General features: G+C 41.3%; 1 protein-coding gene across 7 annotated transcripts in view; it reads left to right on the top strand.

Annotated features, from left to right (window-relative positions):
* Positions 1-675: 675 nt before the first annotated feature.
* The window catches only part of abhd18 (abhydrolase domain containing 18), a 102,181-nt gene continuing 76,638 nt past the window's right edge, over positions 676-26,218 (top strand). The window contains exons 1-3 of one of the 7 annotated variants that reach the window (XM_086009315.1): positions 676-782; positions 18,176-18,296; positions 24,119-24,203. In XM_086009315.1, the coding sequence (XP_085865441.1) occupies positions 18,205-18,296; positions 24,119-24,203 (177 nt within the window). In that variant the 5' untranslated portion in view covers positions 676-782; positions 18,176-18,204. The other 6 variants (XM_086009349.1, XM_086009322.1, XM_086009340.1 and 3 more) reach the window with 6 other exon arrangements.

Genomic DNA, 26,218 nt, shown 5'->3' with positions numbered 1-26,218 from the left:
TTGGGTCGGCTCCGCGATGACAGACACGCCTGGGGGAAAGGCGTGTGGTGGCGGGATGACAGCGGGTTCCCGACCCACTGTCGAAAAATAATTTTTTCACCCGGCCCGCCACCATCCCGGAAAATTCTGGCCTTTGTCTTGTCGATTTATGAGAAGCCATGGTGTGGAGATGCCGGAGTTGGACTGGGGTGGACAAATGTAATAAGTCACACAACACCAGGTTATAGTCCAACAGCTTTATTTGAAATCACAAGCTTTCGGAGCGCTGCTCCTTCGTCAGGTGAAGTGGAGAAATGCATCTGTAAACATCTGACATTATTCTGACTATATAAGCTGTGTCTTTATGCATTTCTCCACTTCACCTGACGAAGGAGCAGCGCTCCGAAAGCTTGTGATTTCAAATAAAGCTGCTGGACTATAACCTGGTGTTGTGTGACTTACTAGATTTATGAGAAGGTGGAGGTTGGCATTACTGACACACCAGCAACAGACTTCCAGGTAAGTAGTGGAGGCCAAAACCATGGAAACAGTCAAGAAACACCCCTGAATGCTACAAGATGGGACATTAGGCGCTCTCTGGACAGGTGAATTAAGATGGGATGAATGTCCTTCCTCATCCGGAGCCATCTCTTGCCGCCGCCACGCCTTGAATTACCTGAGTTAAGCTCAGCTCTCGCGCTACTGTGACGGACGGTCGTTCTGAGCGCTGATTGGCCGGTTCGCTGAGCCCAGCGGGCACATGATGATTGCAAGATGGCGGCTGTCCTGGTAACGGGCTGAGCGTGAGTGTGTGGTGTATGTGAGTGAGAGAGAGAGAGAGAACAGAAGCGAGCGAGCGGGGCCGCCAACGTGCAGACAATCTATTGAGTTATTTTATTCTACTTTTTGATTTAAGCTCGCATAGGGTGATCTGATGGCCGGTGAGAGTTGACCTCTGATGCCCTTTTGAGTTGCAGATCTGTAGCTGGATGGCCCGCCCTGGTTCAGCCCAGTCTAGGGTGACAGTAAAGAGCTGCCGGCGAATGAGACAATTTCTGTTTTGGACAAAACTTTCACTTAAATCGGAGAGCTCCGTAGGACACATTGCAGAATTTTAATGTATTTTGGTAATTGATTTTTTTAAACGAATAATGAAATGAATGGATTTAAACGGGGTTGGAACTGAGGTTAGAGGCTACCTTGTTCTAGTTATGTTTATAACCATTGAAGTAAGGGTAGTTCAAGATTTTTTTCCAATTGACAAAATTGGCCATTTTCAATGGTAAAAGTATTGCAGCACTAGTTTTAATATTTTAAAAACATTTTCATGGCTATGTAAGTTTAGATTTAAAAAAAGAAATAAAATGTTGCTGTAGAGAGCTCAGAAATGGAGGGGATCAAAATGTGAGTTTAGTGTAAACCAACAAATGCATAATTTATGTAGCTTTATGTTTAAAAGCTTCTTCACAACCTACTCTCCAATTCATGAAAACGGAGTCCATATTTACACCAGACTTAAGTTTGAACAAAAGGAATCACTGTTAAGTCTGTTAAAACCTTAGTGCTTATGTTTTGGAATAATTTTGCTTCTGGCAAAGAATGCTTCTATGTATTATGATTTTTTTAATAGTCTCAGCAAAATTACATGGTTTTTATTTTGTAAAAATATTTAAGATGTCAGCTGTGCTTCAGTGGTACCACTCTTGCCTCAAAGTCAGGAGACTGTGGGTTCAAGCACCACTCCAGAGACTTGAGCACATCATATAAGCTGACACATCAGTTGCCATCTTTCGGATGAGCCGAGAGGATAAGCTGTCTGTCCCCTCAAGTGAATTCAAAAGATCCCATGACACTTTTTGAAGAAGAGCAGGGGAGTTCTCCTGCAGTCTTGGCCAACATTTATCTGTCAGCCAACATCACTAGAACAGATTGGTCATTTATTGCATTGCTGTTTGTGGGATCTTGCTGTGCACAATTGGCTGCCACGTTTCCCCTCATTACAACAGTAGCTACACTTTTTTTTTTAAAAGAAAAGAACTTTGTTGGTTGTAAAGCGATTTGGAACGTCCAGTGGTTGTGAAAGGTGCTATGTAAATACAAGTTTGTTTTTTCTTTCTTATGGTAGGAAGAATGAGATACAATACAAGCTAAATGGTACAAATTTAAAGGGGGGGGGGTGCAAGACAGAGACCTGGGTATGTTTGTGCACAAATCTTTGAAGGTGGCAGGACAGGTTAATAAAGCATATGGGATCCTGGCTTTATAAATAGGGGGATAGAGTACAAAAGCCAGGAAGTTATGCTAAACCTATATAAAATACTAGTTTGGTCCCAGCTGGAGTACTGTGTCCAATTCTGGGCACCACACTATAGAAAGAACATGAGGGCTTTGGAGAGGGTCCAGAAGAGATTTACTAGAATGGGTCCAGGGATGAGGAATTACAGGTACATGGGTAGACTTGAAAAGCTGGGCTTCTTTTTAGAGCAGAGAAGGCTAAGGGGATATTGGATAAAGTAGATAGAGTAAATAAAGAGCTGAATGGCTGAAGTGTGATAACCAGAGAGCACAGATTTAAGGTGATTGGCAAAAGAACCCGAGGTAACATGAGGAAAAACTTTTTTATACAATGAATTGTTAGGATTTGGAATGCACTGTCTGATAGGGTGGTGGATACAGATTCAATAGTAGCCTTCAAAAGGGAATTGGAAAAATACTTGAAGGAGAAAATATTGCAGGGATATATGGGAATAAAGCAGGGGAGTGGGACTAACTGGATTGCTCTTCGAAAGAGCTGGCGTAGATGCGATGGGCCAAATGGCGGCCTCCTGTGCTTATGATTCTATATATTAATTTTAATTCAAACTAGTCAGTTTTTTGGACCTTTTTCAGAAGCAAAGCCTCTTCTACCTTAGAACACTTCTAATGCTATGGAATTTTTTTTGCTACATATTGTTTGACAACTATTTCCATTTCTGCAGCATCTTCACTTATAGATTGAGTGACTTACAGTGGAGGACAGAGGTTGATACCAAGTGGGGAGGTAAAGGAGGAATAGAAAGGTTGAATGAAATTACTTATTGAATAGAAAAGATTTATGGAGGCTATAAAAAGCAGTGGGTTGTAGGGTGGCGATGTTTGGGGAGAGATTCCAGAGGGCAGGGACTGAGTGGCTGTGGATGAGGAAGCAGTGAGCAACAAATAAGTTGGTAAAACAAAATATTGCAGATCTGGAAATCTGAAACAAAAACAGAAAATTACTGGAAACACTTAGCAAGCCAGGTAGCCTCTATGGGGAAAAAAATAAGTTAACACTTCAGAGATAAAACCCATCGTCAGAACTTGACTTTTTTCCTTTACCACACATGTGGCCTTACCTGCTGAGTGTTTCTGCCACTTTTCTGTTTTGGGACTAAACTGGTGTCTGAGGGAGCATGTGGGGGCATAGAGCTGGAGATTATTTAAATAGCGTCAGATTATGAAGGTGCTTGAAGTCGGTTTGCTGGGGGCGTAAGCGAGGATTGATGTGTGTGCTGGATTTTGTACAGGTGTCCGTGTTGAAATTCATTTACAAATTATATACCCATTCTGCAAGTTTATTAATGTCTTCTTGTAATGTGTTACAGTCCTCCTCACTGTTGACTTCCCCACACCCCCCAAATTTGGTGTAATCTGCACATTTATAAATTGTGTTTTTGATTCCAAAGTCTAAATTGTGAACAACAGCGGTCCCAGTACTGATCCTTGTTGGACCCATCTTTCCACCTTCTGCCGCTCTGAATAGCTACCCTTTACCCCATCTCTCTGCTTTCTGTCTTGAAGCCAGCCAGTTATCCATTCTACTACTTGTCCCCTGACTCTGCATGATCTGACTGTATAAATTGGTCTAATATGTGGCACCTTATCGATGGCCTTTTTGAAATCTAGTTAAATTACATTTACTGCATTACCTTTGTCTACTCTTTACCTCTTCAAAGAATTCAGTGAGGTTGGTCAAGCAAGACTTTCCTTTTGAAATCCACACTGACTATTCATTATTATTATTATTTTTGGTTTCTAGATGTTTTTCTATTTTCTCTTTTTAGTAGGGATTCCATTATTTTTCCTACCACCGATGTTAAGCTGACTGGTCTCTATCTCCCTTTTGTAAATATAGGTATAACGTTAGCTATCCACCAGTCCTCTAGCACTACACTTTTTTCTAACGAATTTTAAGTATATATATAAAATAGTGCTTCTGGTATCTCTTCTCTAGATTCTTTTAAAATGCGTGGATGCAATCCTTCTGGACCAGGGGTTTTATCCTCTGAGTTTAGTTAGTTTATTTAATATTTCTCCTTTTTTATTTTAAATGCAGTTATAGCATCTCTAATCTCATCTTCCAATGTCATGTCCGCCTGAACTGACTCCCTGGTAAATATTGAAACAAAGTAATTATTTAATATTTCTACCATTTCACTATTGCTGCCTGTGACTTTAGTGGCCCTATTTCTTTCCCGACTTTCTCATGTGATGTATCTAGTAAACCAAATATAGTAGCAAAAATATCTCAAGACTTGCTTCAGTTGAGCTAGTAGACTTTGTGGGAGGTTAGCAACGTAAAGTTATTGCCAGGATCCTTGTTTCCGATCAAATTTTACCAAAAATTTTAATGCAAGAGACATAACTTTTCTTTATTCCAAGTAGGAACAGTTGGATTATGCCTATTCCTGTAAATCTGCTATTGGTCTTTGTTACTGTTTTCTTGTCCATTAACAGATTTGCTTGTGGTTTATACAGGTAGACTATCCTTTTATCCGAAAACCTTGGGACCAGCTGTGTTTCGGTTTTCGGAATTTTTCGGATTTCAGAAGGTTTTCATCTTCGTATCTGACAACAAACACTGTTGCTTAGCAACAGCTTGTAAACACTCGGGCCCTGCCTTGGAAGCGTCTCTGAAGCTGTTGCTAAGCTACAGAGACTCTTTCCACGCCTGACTCTTTTATTTAAAAAAAAATGCTAGGTTAAGAAAAAAAACCCTAACCAAACGGCTGCTGATTTCTGCCGTTAGATCGAGGTTTCCGGCTCCCCCTGTTCCGTATCTGAATTCCTTGACTTAGCGGGGGTCTGAGGCTCGACTGCCGCCGCCAGTTGTGGGTAAGCCAGATATCGGCTGACTCCTACACTAAGCTGGCCCGCAAATCAGGTCGGGGGGTGGGTGGGGGGGAAGAAAAGACTATCGGACGGGCTGCTGTATTGTTGGGTTCACTCTCCTGGTGCCTCCTTCACACAGCCTGGCTCGGCCTGCAATCTCCTACCCAGGAGGGAACTCTGTGACCCTCTGCCCTGCTCACAGGGAAAGGCAGAGCTCCCGGACCACTCCTGTCATGTTTGGCGCCACTCGGGTCATGTCGTGTGCACGACTTGCGCTCCACGAAAAAACTTTCGGTTTTTAGAGGCTTTCGGAAGTGCGGATAAAGGATAGTCTACCTGTACCCTAAACCATAACCTGCTAGAGTGTTTATTTTACTGCTTTCTGCAGTCAAGGATATCATATGTGAGCATGTGATGTCTCTAGTAAGCCAAATATAGTAATGGTTTCTGTTTAACCTCTGGATTTGTTAGTTACCCAGATACTGGCATCTAAAGGAACACTGCAGTTTAGGGAATAAGCAAGCTTATAAGTGGTCTTTGGTGCTGAGTACAAGGAAATTATCTTGAGGTAAAGATCCAAAAACTCAGCAGTGTTGGGATCACTGGAAAAGTGTAGAAATAGAATCGGGTGTCATCAAACATAATCTGAACTTGTGTTTCTGAATGATGTCGCCAAATAAGCAAATGGAATGGACAAAGGATGGAACCCCAAAGGCATACTAAGGTGGTGGTAGGAATTTCAAACTCATTATCTGAAGCCTTACTTACAACTGGCTTTTAAAATATTTGTAAATGACGTTAGTTGTACTGGTTCATTTTAGGTGAAATGTCAAGAGTAGAGGTAAGTTAATAAAAGGAAGGGAAATTAAATAAATAATTGAATAGAAAACCACTTGCATCCACTTTACCACCTCAATTCCATGGAACAGTAAATGTATTTGACACGTTTTTTCCATAGTATATGATGCTTAATAGATTTAAGTGTCATCATTGCTCAGTTGGCAACTTTCTTGGATTCACGCTCCACCACTCTTAGCACTTGAGCACGTAATCTACTCTTGATACTCCTGTACTGAAGGAATGCTGTATTTTCTGAGTGCTGTCTTTCGGATGTGATGCTAAAGCGAGGCCCGGTCTGCTGCTTCAAGTAAGTAAAAGAGTCTATGGTATTCTTTGAAGAAGCAGAGGGAATGCTTTGGTACTTTGTCACCATTTCTCCTCCATGCAATACCACCAAAAAGAGATTAACTGATCAGATGTCTCATTTGTTGAAGACAATTGTTGTGTTCCATTTGCCACCCCAGCTGAGATTAATTAATTAATTCATCATAGACTGGAAATTGAAACTCAAACCTTTTGGCGTCTTTAGCTTAATGACTAGATATTGGAGGAGACCAGTATCATTAAATGTTCTTTTCTTAAAAGACAGTTTATCTGCAGCAGCATTACTGTAGACAAACACTCTGGTGGGTGGGTGGGGGGGGGATATCTTCCTGTAACTTGCCTGTCTCCCACTCTCTCAATTCTTTCTATCTCCTTCTCTGTTTTTCACTCTTTTTCTGTCTCTCTCTCTTTGGCAGTCTTTATCACACTTTTGTTCTTGTCTCTGTATCTGGTTTGTTGCTCACTCCTTGTCTTTCGCAGACCTCGGACATCTGGAAATGGACAGAGATGAGCTACAGATAACTGCTTTTAAATATATGCTTATAAATAAAATTCTCCCACCATTGTCATGAACTGTTCTATAGTTGTAGAACATGCCACTTATACCCCTGTAGGTTTTGTTCCTTTTTTCCCCCCTGCTTTCTCATTTCATTGTGAACAACTTTTGCCAATAAAATCTCGCATGTTCATTGTTCACAAAAGTCAGCAACCCAATACAATGAAATCTCTACTAGATCAAAAATGTTTTTAGTTCTGCATTTTTACTGATCCCAATAAATTTAGATATTAAAGTATTTCCAATCAATTGGTGACTTTTACCTGAAAGTTGACATTTCCAACTTGAGATGTAGTTCTTTGTGCCTTTATTTTTTTTTGTAATATAAAATCATTTCAAACTTCACAAAAGTACAATTATTTGATATATATATGCAGAGCTCCCATGGCATTGCTCAGTGAGTTGGAGGATATGCTGTTTTATAACAGTAGTTAGCAACATAGTGTGATGTTTAGTGTGAATTTTTAAACATTTTATTTCACTGACTAATTTTCACCCAGAATATTAACATTTTTCTACTTGCATTTCTTCCATTCAAAAATCCCTGAAAAAGATGAAAGAATCCTGTAAGTAGACGCTAGCAAAGATGTGTAGACGTAACCTGTACTGAAGGATAGCACTGGGTGCAAATCTAATTTAAATTTCCCATTAAGTAGTTAAGTACTGGGTGCAGCTAGATTCTGGATCTTTCAATTTGTGCTGAGCAATTCTGTATGCTTCCAGAGCACCACAAAATACAGACAGTGACATTAGTTTCTTGAGATTTAATTATATCTACAATGCAATTCTAATCTGTTCACCATCAGTGATGATGTATTAAAGGTGCAATGTTGATAAGCTGCATGGAAGTGGTAAATAAAGAAATTGCACTTGCATGGTACCTTTCATGTCCTTAATATGTCCAAAAGTGTTTCACAGCCAATTAATTACTTTTGAAATGTAGTAATGGTTATGTAGGCACACAGCAAAATCCCATGAATATCAAGTTGGTTGAATGAGTAGTCAGTCTTTCTGGTGGTTAGTTGGAAGAAGGGTGTTGGTTGAAGAAGGGACGTTGACCAGGATACTAGAAGAACTCTCCAGTCTTCAAATAGTACTGGAAGAACTCTCCAGTCTTCAAAGAGTGCCATAAGATCTTTTACATCCAACTGAGCAGGCAGTTGGATGCCTTGATTTAAAGTCTTATCAGGATGACACATCCTTCAGCACTGCACTGAAATGTCAACCTTGGTTATGTGCTTCAGTCCTGGAGTGGGGCTTCAACCCACAACCTTCTGACTAATGACAATGTTACCAAGATGTAGGTTTGTGTTTGGGATTTCCCCAGGTGGTGAATTTCTGACTCTTGCGCTCTGAAGCGCGACATTGAGCAGCGTGAAAACGCTTTCCCAAAGGTCGAGAAAATCTAAAGCAAATTGCCTTATGCAATTCTTATGCAACTTGAAGCAGATGGGTCAACATTCATATTAGCAGAGACATTGGAAATTAATGTTCCAGAGGAAGGAAAGAAAACCACGTGGAAGCTAAATATTTTTTTTCCCTTTGAATAAAAGTGCAGCTATGCATTTATCAGTTATTGTTGCATATTACATTTTTTAACAGTTGTGTTCTGTGAAAGAAAAAGACTTGCATTTATATAGTGCCTTTCATGACCTCAGGATGTCCCAAACTGCTTCACAGCTAATTAAGTACTTTTGAAGTGTAGTCACTGTTGTAATGCAGGAAATGTTGTAGCCAATTTGCACACCGCAGGCTCCCACAAACAGCAATGACCACATAATCATTTTTTTTTAGCGATGCTGGTTGAGGGCTAAATATTGGCCAGGACATTGAGGAGAACCCCCCCCCCCCCCCCCCCTGCTCTTCGAAATAGTGCCATGGGATCTTTTATACCCACCTGAGGGCAAATGGGGCCTGAGTTTAACATGTCATCTGAAAGACGGCACCTACGACAGTGCAGCTCTCCCTCAGTACTGCACTGGAGTGTCAGCCTAGATTATCACGTCTCTGTAGTGGGGCCTGAACCCACCAACTTCTGATTCAAAGGTGAGAGTGCTACCACTGAGCCACAGCTGTGGTCAATGAAGGACAGAACTTTTAGTTTCTCTCTTTTCTCATCTCCACTGAATCCTGTTCTAGTAAGCTGCCGTCTGTTGACTCAACTGAATCCCAATTGGAACTTTCGAGGGACAGGCAGTCCTTGGACTTGAAACTGAGAAGCCAGTAACAGTTTTTAATTATATGCTAAATCATTAGAAATATAACAGTGCAGTTTGGGCTTTGTAGTACCTAGTCATGACAGTAAGTATTTAATAGTATGTAAAAGGGGGTTAGAATCTACGCTGGGCTCCTGTGTTTGACAAACTGCATTTAAACTTTAGAAGAGCTTCTTTACAAAATCGTCACATTTCCACTTGTTTTCTTGCTGAAGCTGTAGTTATAAATTGCAACTGATCACAAATTTGGTAGGCATGATGCAGGTTTTACCACCCCATGCAACATGACGTTGCAATTGAAAGGTAGCAAATAATTTACACTCTGATAACTTGCTGAATGAGGGACTTAATAGGTGGTTTCAGGAAGTGTCTTTGGGTGGTTTTCCTTCTGGAAGTGCTCTGGACTCTGGTATAGCTCCCTATGGCAGAATTGAAATTAGAAATCATAGCACCGTGTCACTTGCCAAATGCTTTGGTGCTGCACTGTACTGCATTGCTACTCAATTTTTATTATTAACCATTTTTTGTGAGACTTAAATTGTGTAAGGTTTGTAAAATGGAACAGTTTTAGGACTGATGAAATGGGTAATTTCCTTTTGAAATGGAATGCGATTCAGGCAATTAAAATTTTAAAGAAAGAAAGTAATCTGAAAAAAATATATAATGGTTACAATAGTATTATGACTGCACGTGTCACATGAATTCTTTAGGCAATGTAATCAGATGGTAATTTTAAATGAGTCTAGCTAAACAGAACGAGAGTTAGTCTCTTGGTGGAAGGGAGGAGGTCTTCCAAGTGCAGCCCTTTTGTGTTCCTCTTTCCATACACTGAGAAAACTAGAACTCCTTATATACAAACTGTCTTCAGAAGCCTTTAGATCCAGATTTGATTGGCCCAGAACACAGTGTCTCGTGCTAGATCCAACATTTCAAAATAATATTAGGATTTTTTTTGTTCTAGTGATTAAAATACATAACTATTATGGCTACAAGTGACAGGTAAATCCTCTAAACACAGGGGTTACCAGAATGGGTAAAATAAGACATTAGAGATGCTCAAATATGATCTGGATAAACCAGCTTTAAAGCTTTACCACAATGAGCATATGAGGGGTCGACAACATGGTTTGAAACATTTTAAAAAGCAAATGTTTTTGTAGGAGACAGGTTAAAGAAAAGCAAAACACTTTTGTCACTGATCTTTTTTTCAAACCCAATGAGCTATGCATTACACTTTAAGGAGGATTGATTTAAGCTTCAGGGCTTTGGGGGATGATTTTAAAGATTTGAATATTGTAATTATTATCAAGTCATATATAGCATTGCTTATGGACAAAAAAAACGAATCATCTATTTCACTTTTGCAGTCACAGTTTTCTCATTCTCTAAGTCTGTTCCCTTTTGTGTTTCTTTAATGATGTGCTCAATAGCTAATCTTAACTTTCAGACAGGAAGATGAGAGGCAACCCAGTGTGTGCTGAGCAGCTGCCAGAGATGTGGTGCAACTTGGGTGGTTGAGAGAGAAAGCGGGACTGGGAACAGGGCTGCAGCCGGGTGGGAGGAAGTGAGGAAGCAAAGGGATTGGAATTTGGTGGGGACCTGGTGAATGGGGACATGTTCCGGGAAGGCGTGGGGGGAGGGCTGGACCTCCGAGGAATGATGGTATCTAGTTGCACAGGGGTCTGGGAATAGTCGGTGGGATTGTGGTATGGGGTGCTTGGGCTAGGTGAAGGAGCATGTGGGCTGGCTGGAAAGTACTTTGGGTGGGCAAATTTTGAAGCTAGCTGGAAAAGCACTCCTAATGAGTGGGAGACTTTTGCAGTGCAATTGGGCTCACTTTAATCCCATAGTGATTTGTACCAGTCCAAGTCCTTGCCCATGCTACTTTTTCCTTCAACTGTATTGATTATGTGGCTGGATAATTACTGAAGAATGTTTTGAATGGGGGGGAAAAATGGCCAAATGTTCAGTTGCTGATCGGGTTTGGTAAGAATGTAGTGGGGACAGGGAGCTCCAGACAACAACAATTTGCATTTGTATACTGCCTTTAACGTAGTAAATTGTCTCCAAGGTGCTTCACAGGTGTGTTATCAAACAGAATTTAACACCAAGCCACATGAGATATTTGGACAGATGATCAAAAGCTTAGTCAAAGAGGTAGGTTTTAAGGAGTGTCTTAAAGGAGGAGAGTGAGGTAGAGAGGCGGAGAGGTTTAGGGAGGAAATACCAGAGCTTGGGACCTAGGTAGCCGAAAGCGCAGCCACTGGAGCAATTAAAATCAGGGATGTGCAAGAGGCCAGAATTGGAGGAGCACAGAGATCTGTGTTGTAGGGCTGGAGGAGGTTACAGAAATGGGGAGAGGTGAGGCCATGGAGCAATTTGAAAACAAGGCTGAGAATTTTAAAATTGAGGCGTTGCCGGATCGGGATCAAATATAGGTGAGCGAGCACAGGCGTGATGGGTGAACAGGACTTGGAGTGAGTTAGGATACGGTCAGCAGAGTTTTGGATGAACTCAAACTTATCTAGAGTGGAAGATGGGAGGTTGGCCAGGAGAGCACTGGAATAATCAGGTCTAGAGGTAACAAAGGCCTGGATGACACCTAAACCTGGGCCTGTAATAAAAACCAAACCAATGTACTGTTCTCAGAGGGTGTAAATAATTGAATCTCTCTGGAATAAAAAATAAATATCTTTGCTTATGCAACCTATGCTTATTAAATCAACCTCTTGTCTATATATTTTTCCTGTCAAAACCACCTCAAAGTTTATGCTTTTTGCTGTTTTTGTGTTAATTTTAAATAAACAATTTATTTTACCCTCTATTTTTGGTATTTGTCAGCAATTTTCCATTGGTACACCAATGTGGACGTGGGCCCGTGTTTACAAACACCAAGTCCAGGCTTGCTCTGTAAATGCTGTCTTCACCAGACATATGCGCAGATGCAAAAGCAAAATACCACGGATACTAGAAATCTGTAATAAAAACAGAAAATGCTGGAACTACTCAGCTGGTCAGGCAGCATCTGTGGAGAGAGAAGCCAGAGTTAACATTTCAGGTCGATAACCTTTTGTCAGAACTGAAAAATGTTAAGTTATAATAGGTTTTAAGCAAGTACAGAGGCAGGGAAAGGGGGGGGGGGGGGGGTCGTGGTGGTGAGGGGTGGAAAGAACAAAAGGGAAGGCAAGGAAAGGGTGGAAAGCAGGAGAGATTAAATGACAAAAGGGTTGATGGTGCAAGGCAAAAGGAGATGGTAATAGGACAAATAAAGAAACAGAAGATGGGTGTAGAGGAGGTGTAAATAGAAATAGCCGAATCATTACTAACAGCTGCTGTCTGGAAAAATGGGGGCAAAGGTTATGATCTGAAATTGTTGAACTTGATGTTGAGTCCGGAAGGCTGTAAAGAGCCTAATAGATGAGGTGATGTTCCTCGAGCTTGCGTTGAGCTTCATTGGAATAATGTTAGGAGGCTGAGATCATAGTTAGGAGTGAGGCGGAGAATTAAAATGACAGGTGACTGGAAGCATGGGGCCGCACTTGCAGACTAAATGGAGGTGTTCCGCTTTTTGGGTGGGGTGGGGGGTGGTCGGCCAGCCAGCCAGCCAGCAAGGATTCAGCAGGTGGGAGGGTGTACCAGTGGTGACTTTCTATTTAGCAGAGAGGGTGTGGTTAGTTGTGGTTTTCCCCTTTCATGGATGGAAAAATGTAACTGGAATATGGGGCAAGAGCTGTTGTAAATGTTTTTGATACTCCCAAATGTATAAGTTGTAAGGGCTTGCAATGGAAAGGGTGCTGGTAGTTGGGTTATGGTTGTGATGGTGGTTGAAGAGTTGCATTTGTTGAAAGACAAAATAGTAACAAATGAAGCATTACTACTTTTCTACAAATTACCTTTGTATGAAAATTTCTACATACAATTGGTAAAACTAGACTTTTAAAATGGGTTGCCCCATTCCAAATTAAGAGACAAGGCAGAAAAAATGGCCGTGTAACTGGGTAGTGACTGACTTGCCTTTTTTTCCACAGTAAACTTATTTTTTAGATTAGCCAGGTGCATTCCCATGGCGTTGACCAGATCAGTACTTGACAATATAAGGACCTTGTTTTAAACTGTTAGTGATTTTTGGCATTTTCATCATTGGAAATAATTTTTTGCTGCACTCTGTGATGGTATATTGCACACTTTTATTGGAGTACCATATCTGAAAGGAAAATCATTTCCTATTCTGATTGTACTTGGTACTTAAGAGTTTTTATGTTGGATATGGAAGAATTTAGTGTTGAGACTAAATATTCATCTGGAAAGAAAAATATTCAATTTGTTTGTCTTTAATAGGTTGAGTTTAAACATCTTAAATGTTTGAAAAGATACTTAGGCAGTATCTTTCTCATCCTACTCATTTGTATGGCTTGCCAAAATGGAACATATGTTTATAAAACATAGTCTGTCTTCCCCTTTTGTTAATGTTTGAGTTATTTTGACCAATTACACTGGCATTCCTGTGTTTACCTATTCTACACTTTCAAGTTGCTATGATTTATTTTGTTTTGAACTCTGGGATCCTGATGGTAATTTATGACAATGTCATAGTGACACAGCAGCTACTTAACCAATTGCATCCTGTAAAGCACCAGAGATTTCATGTGATGTAATGTTATGAACTGTGATTGTTTAGTCACAGAACAATGGTGGTATTGCATTGCTAACATGCCTGTTGAATTTAATTAAAAGTGGAAACAAATTCAAACTTTGTGGATGGTTCACTGGCGAGGACACATTTTGAGACTAGAGAAGCTGGGATTGTTCTCCTTGGGGCAGCGGGGTTAAGGGGACTTTTAATAGAGGTGTTCAAAATTATGAAGGGTTTTGATAGTAAATAAAGAGTGTGTAATGTATGGTAGGAAGTTAACATGCAGGTACAGCAAGCAGTTGGGAAAGCAAATGATATGTTGGCCTTTATTGCAAGGCGATTGGAGTATAAGAGTAAAGAAGTCTTGCTGCAATTATATAGGGCTTTGGTGAGGCCACACCTGGAGTACTCTGTACAGTTTTGGTCTCCTTACCTAAAGAAAGGATATACTTGCCTTGGAGGCGGTGCAACAAAGGATCATAAATTGATTCCTGGGATGAGGGGGTAGTCCTGTGAGGAGAGATTGAGTAGAATGGGCTTATATTCTCTGGAGTTTAGAAGTATGAGAAGTGGTCTCATTGAAACGTATAATATCCTTCGAGGGCTTGACTGCGTAGATGCTCAGAGGCTGTTCCCCCTAACTGGAGAGTCTAGAACTAGGGGTTATAATAAGTGGCTGGCCATTTAGGACTGAGATGAGAAAGTTCTTCAAAAGGTTGTGAATTTTTGAAATTCTCTACCCAGAGCACTGTGGATGCTCAGTTGTGAATATATTCAAGACTGAGTAATAAATTTTTGGATACTAAGGGAATCAAGGGATGTGGGGATAGGGTGGGAATGTGGACTTGAGGTAGAAGATCAGCCATGATCTTATTGAATGGCGGAGCAGGCTCAAGGGCCCATATGGCCTACTCCTATTTCTTATGTTCTTAACTGTTTCCACTGGCAGGAGAGTTGGTAACCAGAGGACACAGATTTAAGGTGATTGGCAAAAGAACCAGAGGCGCAATGAGAATTTTTTTTATGCAGCGAGTTATGATCTGGAATGCACTGCCTGAAAGGGTAGTGGAAGCAGATTCAATAGTAACTTTCAAAAGGAAATTGGATGTATACTTAAAAGGAAAAATTTGGAGCGCAATGGGCAAAGAGCAGGGGAATGGGACTAATTCGATAGCTCTTTCAAAGAGCCGGCACAGGCATGATGGCCTGAATGGCCTATTTCTGTGCTGTAAGATTCTAATAAAGGGATAAATGTAGACTGAGGTAATAAGATTCTCCATGGGGCATGATGCTTATTGTAATTTGGGGGTTTGGGGAAGTATTGAGGGATGCTAGCTAAGGTTGAGAGATACCAGGATTTCTACATTTTTTTTTTCAGGAATCGGAATATTTATACACAGTTTTAATGAGTGTTAAGTAAGTGAGGTAGTCTATTATAGGATGCATGTAACTTGTAAAGTGCCAGCGATTTCAGCTTGACCACTGTACGTGGTCTGTGGATGAACTATATTTAACATAAGAACATAAGAAATCGGAGCAGGAGTAGGCCATTCGGCCCTTTGAGCCTGCTCCGCCATTTAATAAGATTATGGCTGATCTTCTACCGCAACTCCACTTTCCCACCCAATCCCCATATCCCTTGATTCCCTTAGTATCCATAAATCTATTGATCAATCTTGGATATATTCAATGACTGAGCATCCACAGCCCTCTGCTCCTCATCTCAGTCCTAAATGACCAACCCCTTATTCTGAGACTCTGGTCCCTAGTTCTAGACTCTCCAGCCAGGGGAAACAGTCTCCCAGCAACTACCCTGTCAAGCCCCTGAAGAATTTTACATGTTTCAACAAGATCACCTCTCAATCTTCTAAACTCTAGGGAATATTGCCTTAGCCTACTAAATCTCTCCTCCTAGGACGATCCCCTCATCTCAGGAATCAGTCTCGTGAACCTTGGTTGCACTCCCTCTAAGGCAAATATATCCTTGGGTGTAAGACGACACTCTGTCCCCTCATGTAAGTCATTGACAGAGATTGTAAGTAGCTGAGGCACGAGCACTGATCCTTGCGGTACCCCACTAGTTACAGCCTGCCAATCTGAAAATAACTCTTTTATTCCAACTATTTTCTGTCCGTTAATCAATCCTCAATCCATCCATGCTAATATATTACCCCCAATCCCATGAGCCCTAATTTTGTATAATAACCTCTAGCGTGGCACCTTATCGAATGCTTTCTGAAAATCCAAATATGCAACATCTGCTGGTTTCCCCCTTATCTACCTTGCTAATTACAACCTCAAAAAATGTATCAAACACAATTTCCCTTTTTTTTTAAGTGTCCTGTTACCTTGTCCTTAATAATAGATTATAGCATTTCCCTACTACTAATGTCAGGCTAACTGACCTATAGTTTCTTGTTTTCTTTCTCACTCCTATCTTGAATAGCGGGGTTACATTTGCTACCTTCCAGTCAGCGGCGACCATTCTAACAGCTAGGGAATTCTGGAAGATCAAAACCAATGCATCCACTATCTCTCTAGCCACCTTTTTTAAAACCCTAGGATGTAGGCCATCAGGTCCAGGGGATTTGTCGGCTTTTAGTCCCATTAAATTCTCCAGTACTATTTCTTTACTAATAATTTCTTTAAGTTCCTCATTCTCAGACCCTTGGTTCACCACTATTTCCAGAATTTTTTGTCATTACCATAAAGACAGGTACAAAGTATTTGTTTAACGTGTCTGCCATTTCCTTATTCCCCATTATAATTTCCCCTGTCTCTGCCTGTAACTCTTTTTATATTCCAATAGACACTTTTACAATCTGTTTTTATATGTCTCTTGCTATTTACTCCCATTTCTGTTTTCTCTCTCTATCAATTTCTTGGTCCTCCTTTGTTGAATTCTAAAATCCTCCCAATCCTCAGGGTTGCTACGCTTTTTGGCAAAATTATAAGCCTCTTCCTTTAATCTAATACTACCTTTAACTTCTCTTGTTAGCCACAATTGGACCACTTTTCCCGTGGGTGTTTTATTCCATAAGGGAATGTATATTCGTTGTGAATTATACATTATTTCCTTAAATATTTGCCATTGCATATCTACCATCATATCTTTTAATCTACTTTCCCAATCTACCTTAGCCAACTCGCCCCTCAGACCTACGTAGTTTGCTTTGTTCTGATTTAAGACCCTAATTTTGGACTTGACTAAATCACTTTCAAATTCAATATAAAATTCTATCATTATGATCACTCTTCCATTTATTACAAGGTTATTAATTAACCCAGTCTCATTGCACAGTATTAGATCTGAAATAGCCTGTTCCCTAAAATAAAAGCAGAAAATGCTGGAAATACTCAGCCGGTCAGGCAACATCTGCAAAGAAAGAAACCGAGTTAACGTTTCAGGTCAATGACCTTTCGCCAACGACCTGAAACATTAACTCTGTGTCTCCACAGATGCTGCCTGACCTGCTGAGTATTTCCAGTATTTTCTGCTTTTATTTCAGATTTCCAGCATCCGCATTATTTTGCTTTTTGTAACTTGTTTCCTAGTTAGTTCCTCGACATACTGATCTAGAAAACTATCTTGAATGCATTCCATGAACTTGTCCTCCACACTATTACTGCAAATTTGTTTTGCCCAGTCTATATGGAAATTTAAGTCCCCCATGATTACTGTATTACCCTTGTTACATGCACCTCTAATTTCCTGATTTATACTCTGCACAACACTACAACTACTGTTGGGGGGGCCTATAAACTACTACCAGTGTTTTCTGCCTCTTGTTGTTTCTTGGCTCCACCCAAAACTGATTCTACATCTTGATTTTCTGAGCTAAGATCCTTTCTCTCTACTGTCATTATATCATCCTTATCAGGGCTACACCACCTTTTCCATTTTGCCTATCCTAAAAGTCAAGTATCCTGGAATATTTAGTTCCCAACCTTGGTCTCTTTGTAACTATGTCCCCGTAATCGCTATTAGATCAAACCCTTTAGTGGCTTTAGCTTTAACTTTTTTTCTATTTTTCCCTGATATCACCTTAGTCACTAATACGCTATTACCTTTTAAGCTCACTGTCCCTTCTTGACCCACTCTGCTTATTTTTTCCCCAAGTCGCTACTCAGCTCTACAGCCGTGACTTTTCTCTTGCTGCTTTTGAATTTACCCTTTCCTGAATCCCCCCACCCCACATTCATTAGTTTAAAGCCCTATCTACCGCCCTAGTTCACCAGGACATTGGTTGCAGCCCGGTTTAAGTGTAACCCGTCCCAATGGAACAGCTCCCTCTTTCCCCCGAACTAGTGCCAGTGCCCATGAATCAAAACCCCTGCCTCCACACCACTGTTTCAGCTACTCATTTGATCAATTAAGTTTTCTCATTTCATTTTTCTTAATCATTTTGGCTACAGTAACCAGTTTATATAATATCCTTAATAATGTAGATATTTGATATATGATATTTTAAAAGTAATGCCTCTTTCTTTAATTAGATGCGGTATTAGAATAATTGCTCCTTCGGATGGGTGTCAGTAAGTTGGACGTTCTCTATAGGCGGTTCCTTCTTACAAAACTTTTCATTCAAGGATGGGGAAAGCCAGATGATCTCAGAAGGTACTGTATAAAGATACTGTTTGTCATTTAATGTTTGTCAACATTATTTTAGTGTTGCACTGTCGAGGTGATCTAGTATTTCTTTTGAGGGATTGATTTTGAAGCTAGTCTGAGAGTTCAAATTCAATGTTTGGGTCCTTGTGATGTGGGAAGAGAAATGATTCTATCCTATTCAGCAACATTGAAGCACACTGCCTTTCAGCTGCTACAAGGCTTAATTGGTGGCTGTAGACAAATTTGTTTCTCAGACTAGCTGCTTGTCTTGACTAAAGAATAGTAGAGGCTGAGATAGAACTTAGTAGGAAAAGTTTTAAACTGCATTGTGTGCATACACATGTAGCATGTTGGTGCATGCGTAGCTTTCACGTTTTTCCATACTTTCCATCTCCATTCGGGTTTGAATAGTTCTGCAACAGTCCTTCGTATTAGCAGTAAAACTGCTATAGTATTTGTAGAAAGAGGAGATATAGGGCTTTGTACACTGGGGCCATGGACTTGGTTGTTTACTTTGTTCCTCTGCCTACAAGGTATCCAAGTACAGTTCCAAACCAGCCACGTGCATGTGTGAGTGAGCAGTCAAGGAAGGAGACCCCTGGATGGAAAATGTCTCCTCTACACGCCTTGCCTCTCTATAGTGAAGTAGCTGAGATTAGGAATTCAGTAGAATGTAGTTTAAGAACATAAGAAATAGGAGCAGGTGTAGGCCATTTGGCCCTTTGAGGCTGCTCCGCCATTCAATAAGATCATGGCTGATCATCTATCTCATCTCCACTTTCCTGCACTATCCCCATATCCCTTGATTCCCTTAATATTCAAAAATCTATCGATCTCTGTCTTGAATATACTCAACGACCGAGCCACCACAGCTGTCTGGGGTTGAGAATTCCAAAGATTCACCACCCTCGTGAGTGAAGGAATTTCTCCTCATCTCAGTCCTAAATGGCCGACCCTTTATTCTGAGACTGTAACCCCTGGTTCTAGACTCCCCAGCCAGGGGAAACATCCTCACTGCATCTACTCTGTCGAGCCCTGTAAGAATTTTGTATGTTTCAATGAGATCACCTCTCATTCTTCTAAACTCCAGAGAGTATAGGCCTAGTCTACTCAATCTCTCCTCATAGGACAATCCCCCCATCCCAGGAACCAGCCTGGTGAAGCTTCGCTGTACTCCTTCTATGGTAAGTATATCCTTCCTTGGGTAAAGAGACCAAAACTGTACACAGTACGCCAGGTGTGGTCTCACCAGGGTCCTATACAATTTCAGTAAGACGTCTTTACTCTTATACTCAAATCTCTTGTAATAAAGGCCAACTTACCATTTGCTTTCCTAATTGCTTGCTGTACCTGCATGTTAACTTTCAGTGATTTGTGTACAAGGACACCCAGGTTGAACACCAACATTTCCCAATCTCTCAACATTTAAAAAATACTCCGCTTTTCTATTTTTCCTACCAAAGTGGATAACTTCACATTTCTTCACATTATATTCCATTTGCCATGTTTTTGCCCACTCACTTAGCCTGTCTATATCCGCATGAAGCCTCCTTGCATCCTCCTCACATTCCCACCCAGCTTTGTAGCATCAGCAAACTTGTGGATGTATTACATTTGGTCCCCTCATCAGAATCATTGATATAGATTGTAAATAGCTGAGGCCCAAGCACTGATTCTTGCAAAAAACTAGTTACAGCCTCTCAACCTGAAAATAACCTGTTTATTCCTACTCTGTTTTCTGTCTGTTAACCGATCCTCAATCCATGCTAGTATATTACCCCCAATCCCATGAGCCCTAATTTTGTTTAATAACCTCTTGTGTGGCACTTTATTGAATGCCTTCTGAAAATCCAAATACACCACATCCACTGGTTCCCCCTTATCTATTCTGCTAGTCAGAACCTCAAAAAATTCTAACATTTGTCAAACACGATTTCCCTTCCATAAATCCGTGTTGACTCTGCCGAATCCTATTATTATTTTCTAAGTGCCCTGTTACCACGTTCTTAATAACTGATTCTAGCACTTTCCCTACTACTGATGTCAGGCTAACTGGTCTGTCGTTCCCCGTTTTTCCTCCTTTCTTAAATAGTGGGGTTACATTTGCTACCTTCCAATCTTTGGGAACCGTTCTAGAATCTATGGAATTTTGGAAAATGACAACCAGTGCATCCACTATCTCAATAGCCACCTCTTTCAAAACCCTAGGATGTAGGCCATCAGGTCCAGGGGATTTATCAGCTTTCAGTCCCATTAATTTTTCCAGTTTTTTTTTACTAATTTCTTTCAGTTCCTCATTCTCGCTAGAGCCTTGGTACTTCACTATTTCTGGGAAGCTTTTTGCGTCATCTTCTGTGAAGACAGACAGAAAGTATTTGTTTAATTTCTCTGCCATTTCCTTATTCCCCATTCTAACTTCTCCTTTCTCAGCCTGTAAGGTACCCACATTTACTTCCACTAATCTTTTTCTTTTTACATGCCTATAGAAGCTTTTACAGTCTGCTTTTATGTCTCTCGCAAGTTTACTCTCATTCTGTTTTCCCTTCATCAATTTCTTAGTCCTCCTTTGCTGAATTCTAAAATCTTCCCAATCCTCAGGCTTACTGTTGTGTATGTACCTTTAAGGGAATAACTGGTCTTAGACTGCAGTACCAGCAGTGACCACCCCTGTATAAAAGGCCCTAGCAGGCTTCTGTAGTTTCAGTTTCAAGCTGCCTCTTGTTCAGTAAAGTACCTGTTAAACTGTTCTCCCGAAGTCCGTGTATTATTGAGGCGCGGACTTTACAGTGGCGACGAGTAAGTTCGAACTCACCTGCAGTGTGGCATCATCTCACGGGGATCTCGCCTGAAAGGAAGGTCGTAGTCTGAGCAACGGGCGTCGACCGAGGGCAACCGCCAAAGAATCCATTGGTGTTTGGAGAATTGCGGGAGAGACTGTGGTTCCAGCGAATCGTGCTGGTAGCAGGTAGCGTGCTGACCCTTCCGGACTGCGGCGGGCTCAAGCTCGATCGAGCGGCTCTACAAATCGGGCCGCGCAGCGTCGCTGGGAAAAGAAAACGAGAGAGAGGGTGGAGCGCACAGGGCGCGGTCGGTGCTCGAGAACAGGACAGCGGAGAGAAACTAAACGGAGGGGGGGGGGGAAGGAAAGCGAGACGCGTCGAAGCTGCGGGTCGCCGCCATTACCCCGTAGAACGCTAGGAGCAGCGTGGCAGTAAGGGGAAGAAGCAAAAGCGCGGGAGGCGCCATTTTATCCCGTTGGGGGAAGAAGCAAAAGCACGGGAGGCGCCATTTAAAATCGCCCAAGATGCCGAAACGTGGCAGTATCACTGCTTTCGACAACGAGGTAGAAGACTGGACCACGTATGTGGAAAGAATTGAAGTGTACTGCAAGGCAAATGAGGTGGCTGATGGAAAGAGGGCGTCGGTATTATTAAATCTGATGGGTGCGAGTACGTACGGCCTATTGCGGAATTTAATTACCCCAGCTAAACCAATGGAGAAAAGTTTTGAGGAGATTGTTCATATCTTACAGGAACACCTAAGCCCTACACCACTGCTGATAGCAGAAAGATTCAAGTTCCATAAAAGAAATCAGCACAAAGATGAGAGCAATGCTGACTATCTTACGGAACTACGCAAGTTATTGAAGCACTGCCAGTTCGGAGCAGGACTGGCAGACACCTTACGGGATAAGTTTGTCTGCGGGCTCCAGAGTGAAGAAACCCAGAAACGACTACTTTCAAAAAAGGACCTGACGCTAGAACAGGCTTTCAGCGTGGCAGTATCCTACGAAGCAGCAGCACGGGGAGCTGCGGAAATACAACAGAAACCACAAGAATACAGCGCTAACGAAATGGCATATGGAGCCGAAAAGTGCTATCGCTGCGGCAGAACAACCCATGAGCAGAAGGACTGCTGGTTTAAAGACAAAATATGCAGGCAATGTGGGAAAATGGGACATATAGCAAGAGTCTGCAGGTCGGGAAAGAAGACCAACACGACAAGAACTACTAAGGAACAGTACAGGAAAGTAAAGAAACTGACAGATAGTAGTTCAGAAGATCAGGAGAGTGATAAGGACTCCGGGAGCAGGCGACTAAGTTTAAAGTTACACAACCTGATTGCAAAAGAAGATCACCGAACCATTTGGGTCACCCTCGTGATAGCAGGGTCCCCAATGAAGATGGAATTGGACACAGGATCAGCCCTAACTGTCATGAATCGACAAGACTATGAGCAGCTATTCTCTCACATACCCTTAAAGGACACGTCCATTGTATTGAAGACATACACGGGGCAAAAGGTCTACCCCAGAGGAAAAATAAGGGTGCCAGTTGAATATAACGGAAAGGAAACACAGAAACTATACATGTGTATATACTACGAGATGGGACGTGAATGGATCCGAAGACTACAATTGGATTGGCATTCCATTCTGGCACTAACTGTGACTGACAAAAAAGATGATGACGTCGCACCTGGACGTCTGTCACAAATTCTATCTGACGCGGAAGAGGTGTTCCAACAAGGACTTGGGACTCTAAAAGGAGTAAAGGCCCGCCGGCCCCGACCCCCGCCGACTTACGCTGAGCGTCAGCGCAAGTCGTGCGCCCGACACCCCCGCCGGCCCCGGCCCCGACCGTAAGTCGGCGGGGGCGCCGGCGGGGGTCCGCGGGCGGGGGCCGGCGGGGGTCGGCGGGGGGTCGTGCGCACGACTTACGCTGCGCGTCAACGTAAGTCGTGCGCACGACCCCCTGCCGACCCCACCTTCCGAAATTCTCCGAAAACCGAAACACGGCTGGTCCCGAGGCTTTCGGATAAAGGATAGTCTACCTGTACTGCAAATTTGGTTTGCCCAGTCTATATGTAGATTAAAGTCCCCCATGATCACTATTACCCTTGTTATATGTGCCTCTAATTTCCTGATTTATACTCTGCCCTACATTACAACTACAGTTTGGGGGCCTATAAACAACTCCCACCAATGTTTTCTGCTGTTTCTTAGTTCCACCCAAACTGATTCTACTTCTTGATTTTCAGAGCTAAGATCCTTTCTCTCTACTGTCTTTATCCCATCCTTTATTATCAGGGCTACACCTCCTCCTTTTCCATTTTGCCTATCTCTTCTAAAAGTTTAGTGTCCTGGAATATTTAGTTCCCAACCTTGGCCACTTTGCAACTACATCTCGTTATGGCTATTAGATCAAACCTGTTAATTTCTATCCGCTCTATCTCATCTATCTTGTCGCGAATGCTTCATGCATTGAGATAGTGCCTTTAGCTTTGACTTTATTTCTATTTTTCCCTGATGTCACATTAGTCACTGTTGCCCTATTACCTTTGTTACTCTCTGTCCCTTCCTGGCCCACTCTGCTTATTTGTACCCAAAATTCCACTCTGCTCTAGAGCCGTGACATTTCTCTCGCTGCTTTTAAATTAGTACAGCTGGCTACAATGTATTGGGTATTCCAATGTCGTGGCATCATGTGCTTATTTAAACTGTTCCAAAGATCTGAATTGAATTAATTTTAAACTTCTAGGATATATTCTTATTTGTATGCCTTGGAAAAATTATAAAGCCTAAAATTGTTTTGTTTAGCTGCTGTTAGTAGTTGATAGAGATGAATGATCAAATTTCTAAAATTGCAGCTGTAAATAAGCAACAACATGGCTTTGTGTATTCCCTTGTAATTTAGATTATGTATACCCTTGGTGACTAGTTAGAACTCTGGCTATTACGGTGCTCGCATATAATTGGAAGTTGTGTGTAAGATTGCAGATGTAAAAGTTTTGAAAATACTGTAATTGTTTTTCTTCTAAAATTGCAGGTTGTTTGAATTTAGAAAAACAATAGGAAACAGAGAAAAATGTCAACAGTTGGTTCCAAAAGACTACCCTATATTTATTGACAAGGTAATCATTTAGTGGCAAAATGGCCTTTTGTAATTTTTTATTTTTGTGTTCGATTATGCTGTGGGACAAGATAAAACCTCATTCTAATCTTCTTTGCCTAATTTAACTTGTATATCCCTGTAAATCAGATTTTTGGCTCACTTGTGAAAGCAAGCAAGCACTGACTCTGGTCTCCAACTCCTGCAAAATTTCTCGTGGATAGTCAAGTACATGAAAAATAAGAGTGCAGTTAACCATTGTAGATTTGCTTGGCTATTTTCTCTACTAAGTTCAACCATCAGTTGAGTGCAGCCTCATTTGCCTCTGGGTGAGTTCAGTTGAGCCTGATGCATTTTTCACCAATAACTAGCACTTGTATTGAGCCTTTAATACAGGAATCCACTTGACAAACTAGGCAGATCAGACATAGTAGGAATTGGGCGAAGTTAGCGGAGATAACTGAAAGCATTGTCAATGAGGTTAGTTTTGGGAATGCTTTTGAAGGTAGGGAGAGGTTTAGGAAAGGAATTCAATTCAGCATGACCGTAATGCTGCTAGTGGTAGGATAAAGGGAGGGGATCTGAATAGTGGCCCAGACTTGAGGGCAGAAAATATGAGCTGGGATGTAGACATCAAGGAGGATGGAGAGGTAAGGTGGAGTGAGCCCATGAAATGATTTGTAAATTAAATCAATGTGCTGTGGGGAGAAAGAGCCCATGGAGGTTAGTGAAAATTACAGTGCTAAGTGAGCATGACTTAGTATGAGTGGGATGTGGTGCTACAGTTGTGGATGAATTGGAGTGTTTGTGGGAGGAGTTTGGGAGGCTGACTAAGAGGATGTTGGAAAAGTCAAGCCTGGTGGTGTAAAGAGTATGGTTGAGGGTTTTAGTAGCAGTGGGGATGAAGTAGGTGGAAATAAACTATCATGATGATGGGCTGATTGTCAGCTTGGGGTCAAGCAGGCCATTGTATGTACGGAATCCCCATAAGCATGAATGGGAATACCCCAAAAAATACATGTACACATCAAATACATTTTTTAATTCAATATTTAAAATTAATTAAAATGCCATTTAAGTAAATATTTAAAACAAATTTAATTTTTTGAAAAATTTAATGTTTTAAAGGGGCTAAAAATAACCATACCTTAATTTACAGGCGTTTTAATGTTTAAATGATAGAGAAAAAAATATTTTTATGTTCATTTAAACTCTTACGCTGGCGTAAGAATTTCACGGGCATTCGCTGGGCAGAAGTTGGGCAAATAGCGCAACTGTCTGTCTGCAGATGCCCTTTTCCCGGGGATGCGTTGGATCTGTCAAGAAGATTCGTGACATTGCAAGTTCCAGGTTTTCATGTATGCACTTCACGTGCAAAAAACAGGAACTTGCGCAGCCCTTGCGGGCGCGTACGCACCTGCAGGGGCCACAAAATACAGGCCATTATTTGAGATTAGGAACTTGCTATGTAGGAAATCATAAGTGAGAAATCTCATCTTGGGAATTTGCAGCCTACGTGATACATCTCTCCTGATAGAGGCCATGTGTCAAGGTAGCTTCTTTGTTTGCATTACCATATAAATACAATACAATGTTACAGGGGTCACAAGGAATATGATATACAAACTAAAACAAACTCTACAGTCTCCTTTTAATTGAAATTCCTCACATACGTGGACTGGATGATTGCCAATGTTCAAAAAGGGAGAAATCGGGTAACTGTAGATCAGTCAGTCTAACATTAGATGTGAAGCTTCTACAGGCCATAATACAGGATAAAGTTAACACTTGCCTTAAAACACATGGGTTAATTAAGACCACTAGCATGGATTTGTGAAAGGCAAGTTGTGTCTGACATTTAATGGAGTTCTTGACTATACAATGAAATGTATTGATAAAGGAAATGTCATGGATGTTGTGGATAAGCATTTTCAAAATGTATTACAGGAAACTTTGGTTTATCCGGAGGTTGTATGTCTGGAATACTCGATCTAACGGCAAAAATCAGGAGCCGTTTTCTATAAGTTTTTTTTAGTT

Source organism: Somniosus microcephalus, chromosome 2 (assembly GCF_052327205.1).
Source record: "Somniosus microcephalus isolate GS21.2 chromosome 2, FLI_Smic_1.0, whole genome shotgun sequence".
NCBI classification, from domain to species: domain Eukaryota; kingdom Metazoa; phylum Chordata; class Chondrichthyes; order Squaliformes; family Somniosidae; genus Somniosus; species Somniosus microcephalus.
This window is presented reverse-complemented; position numbering and strand designations above follow the sequence as displayed.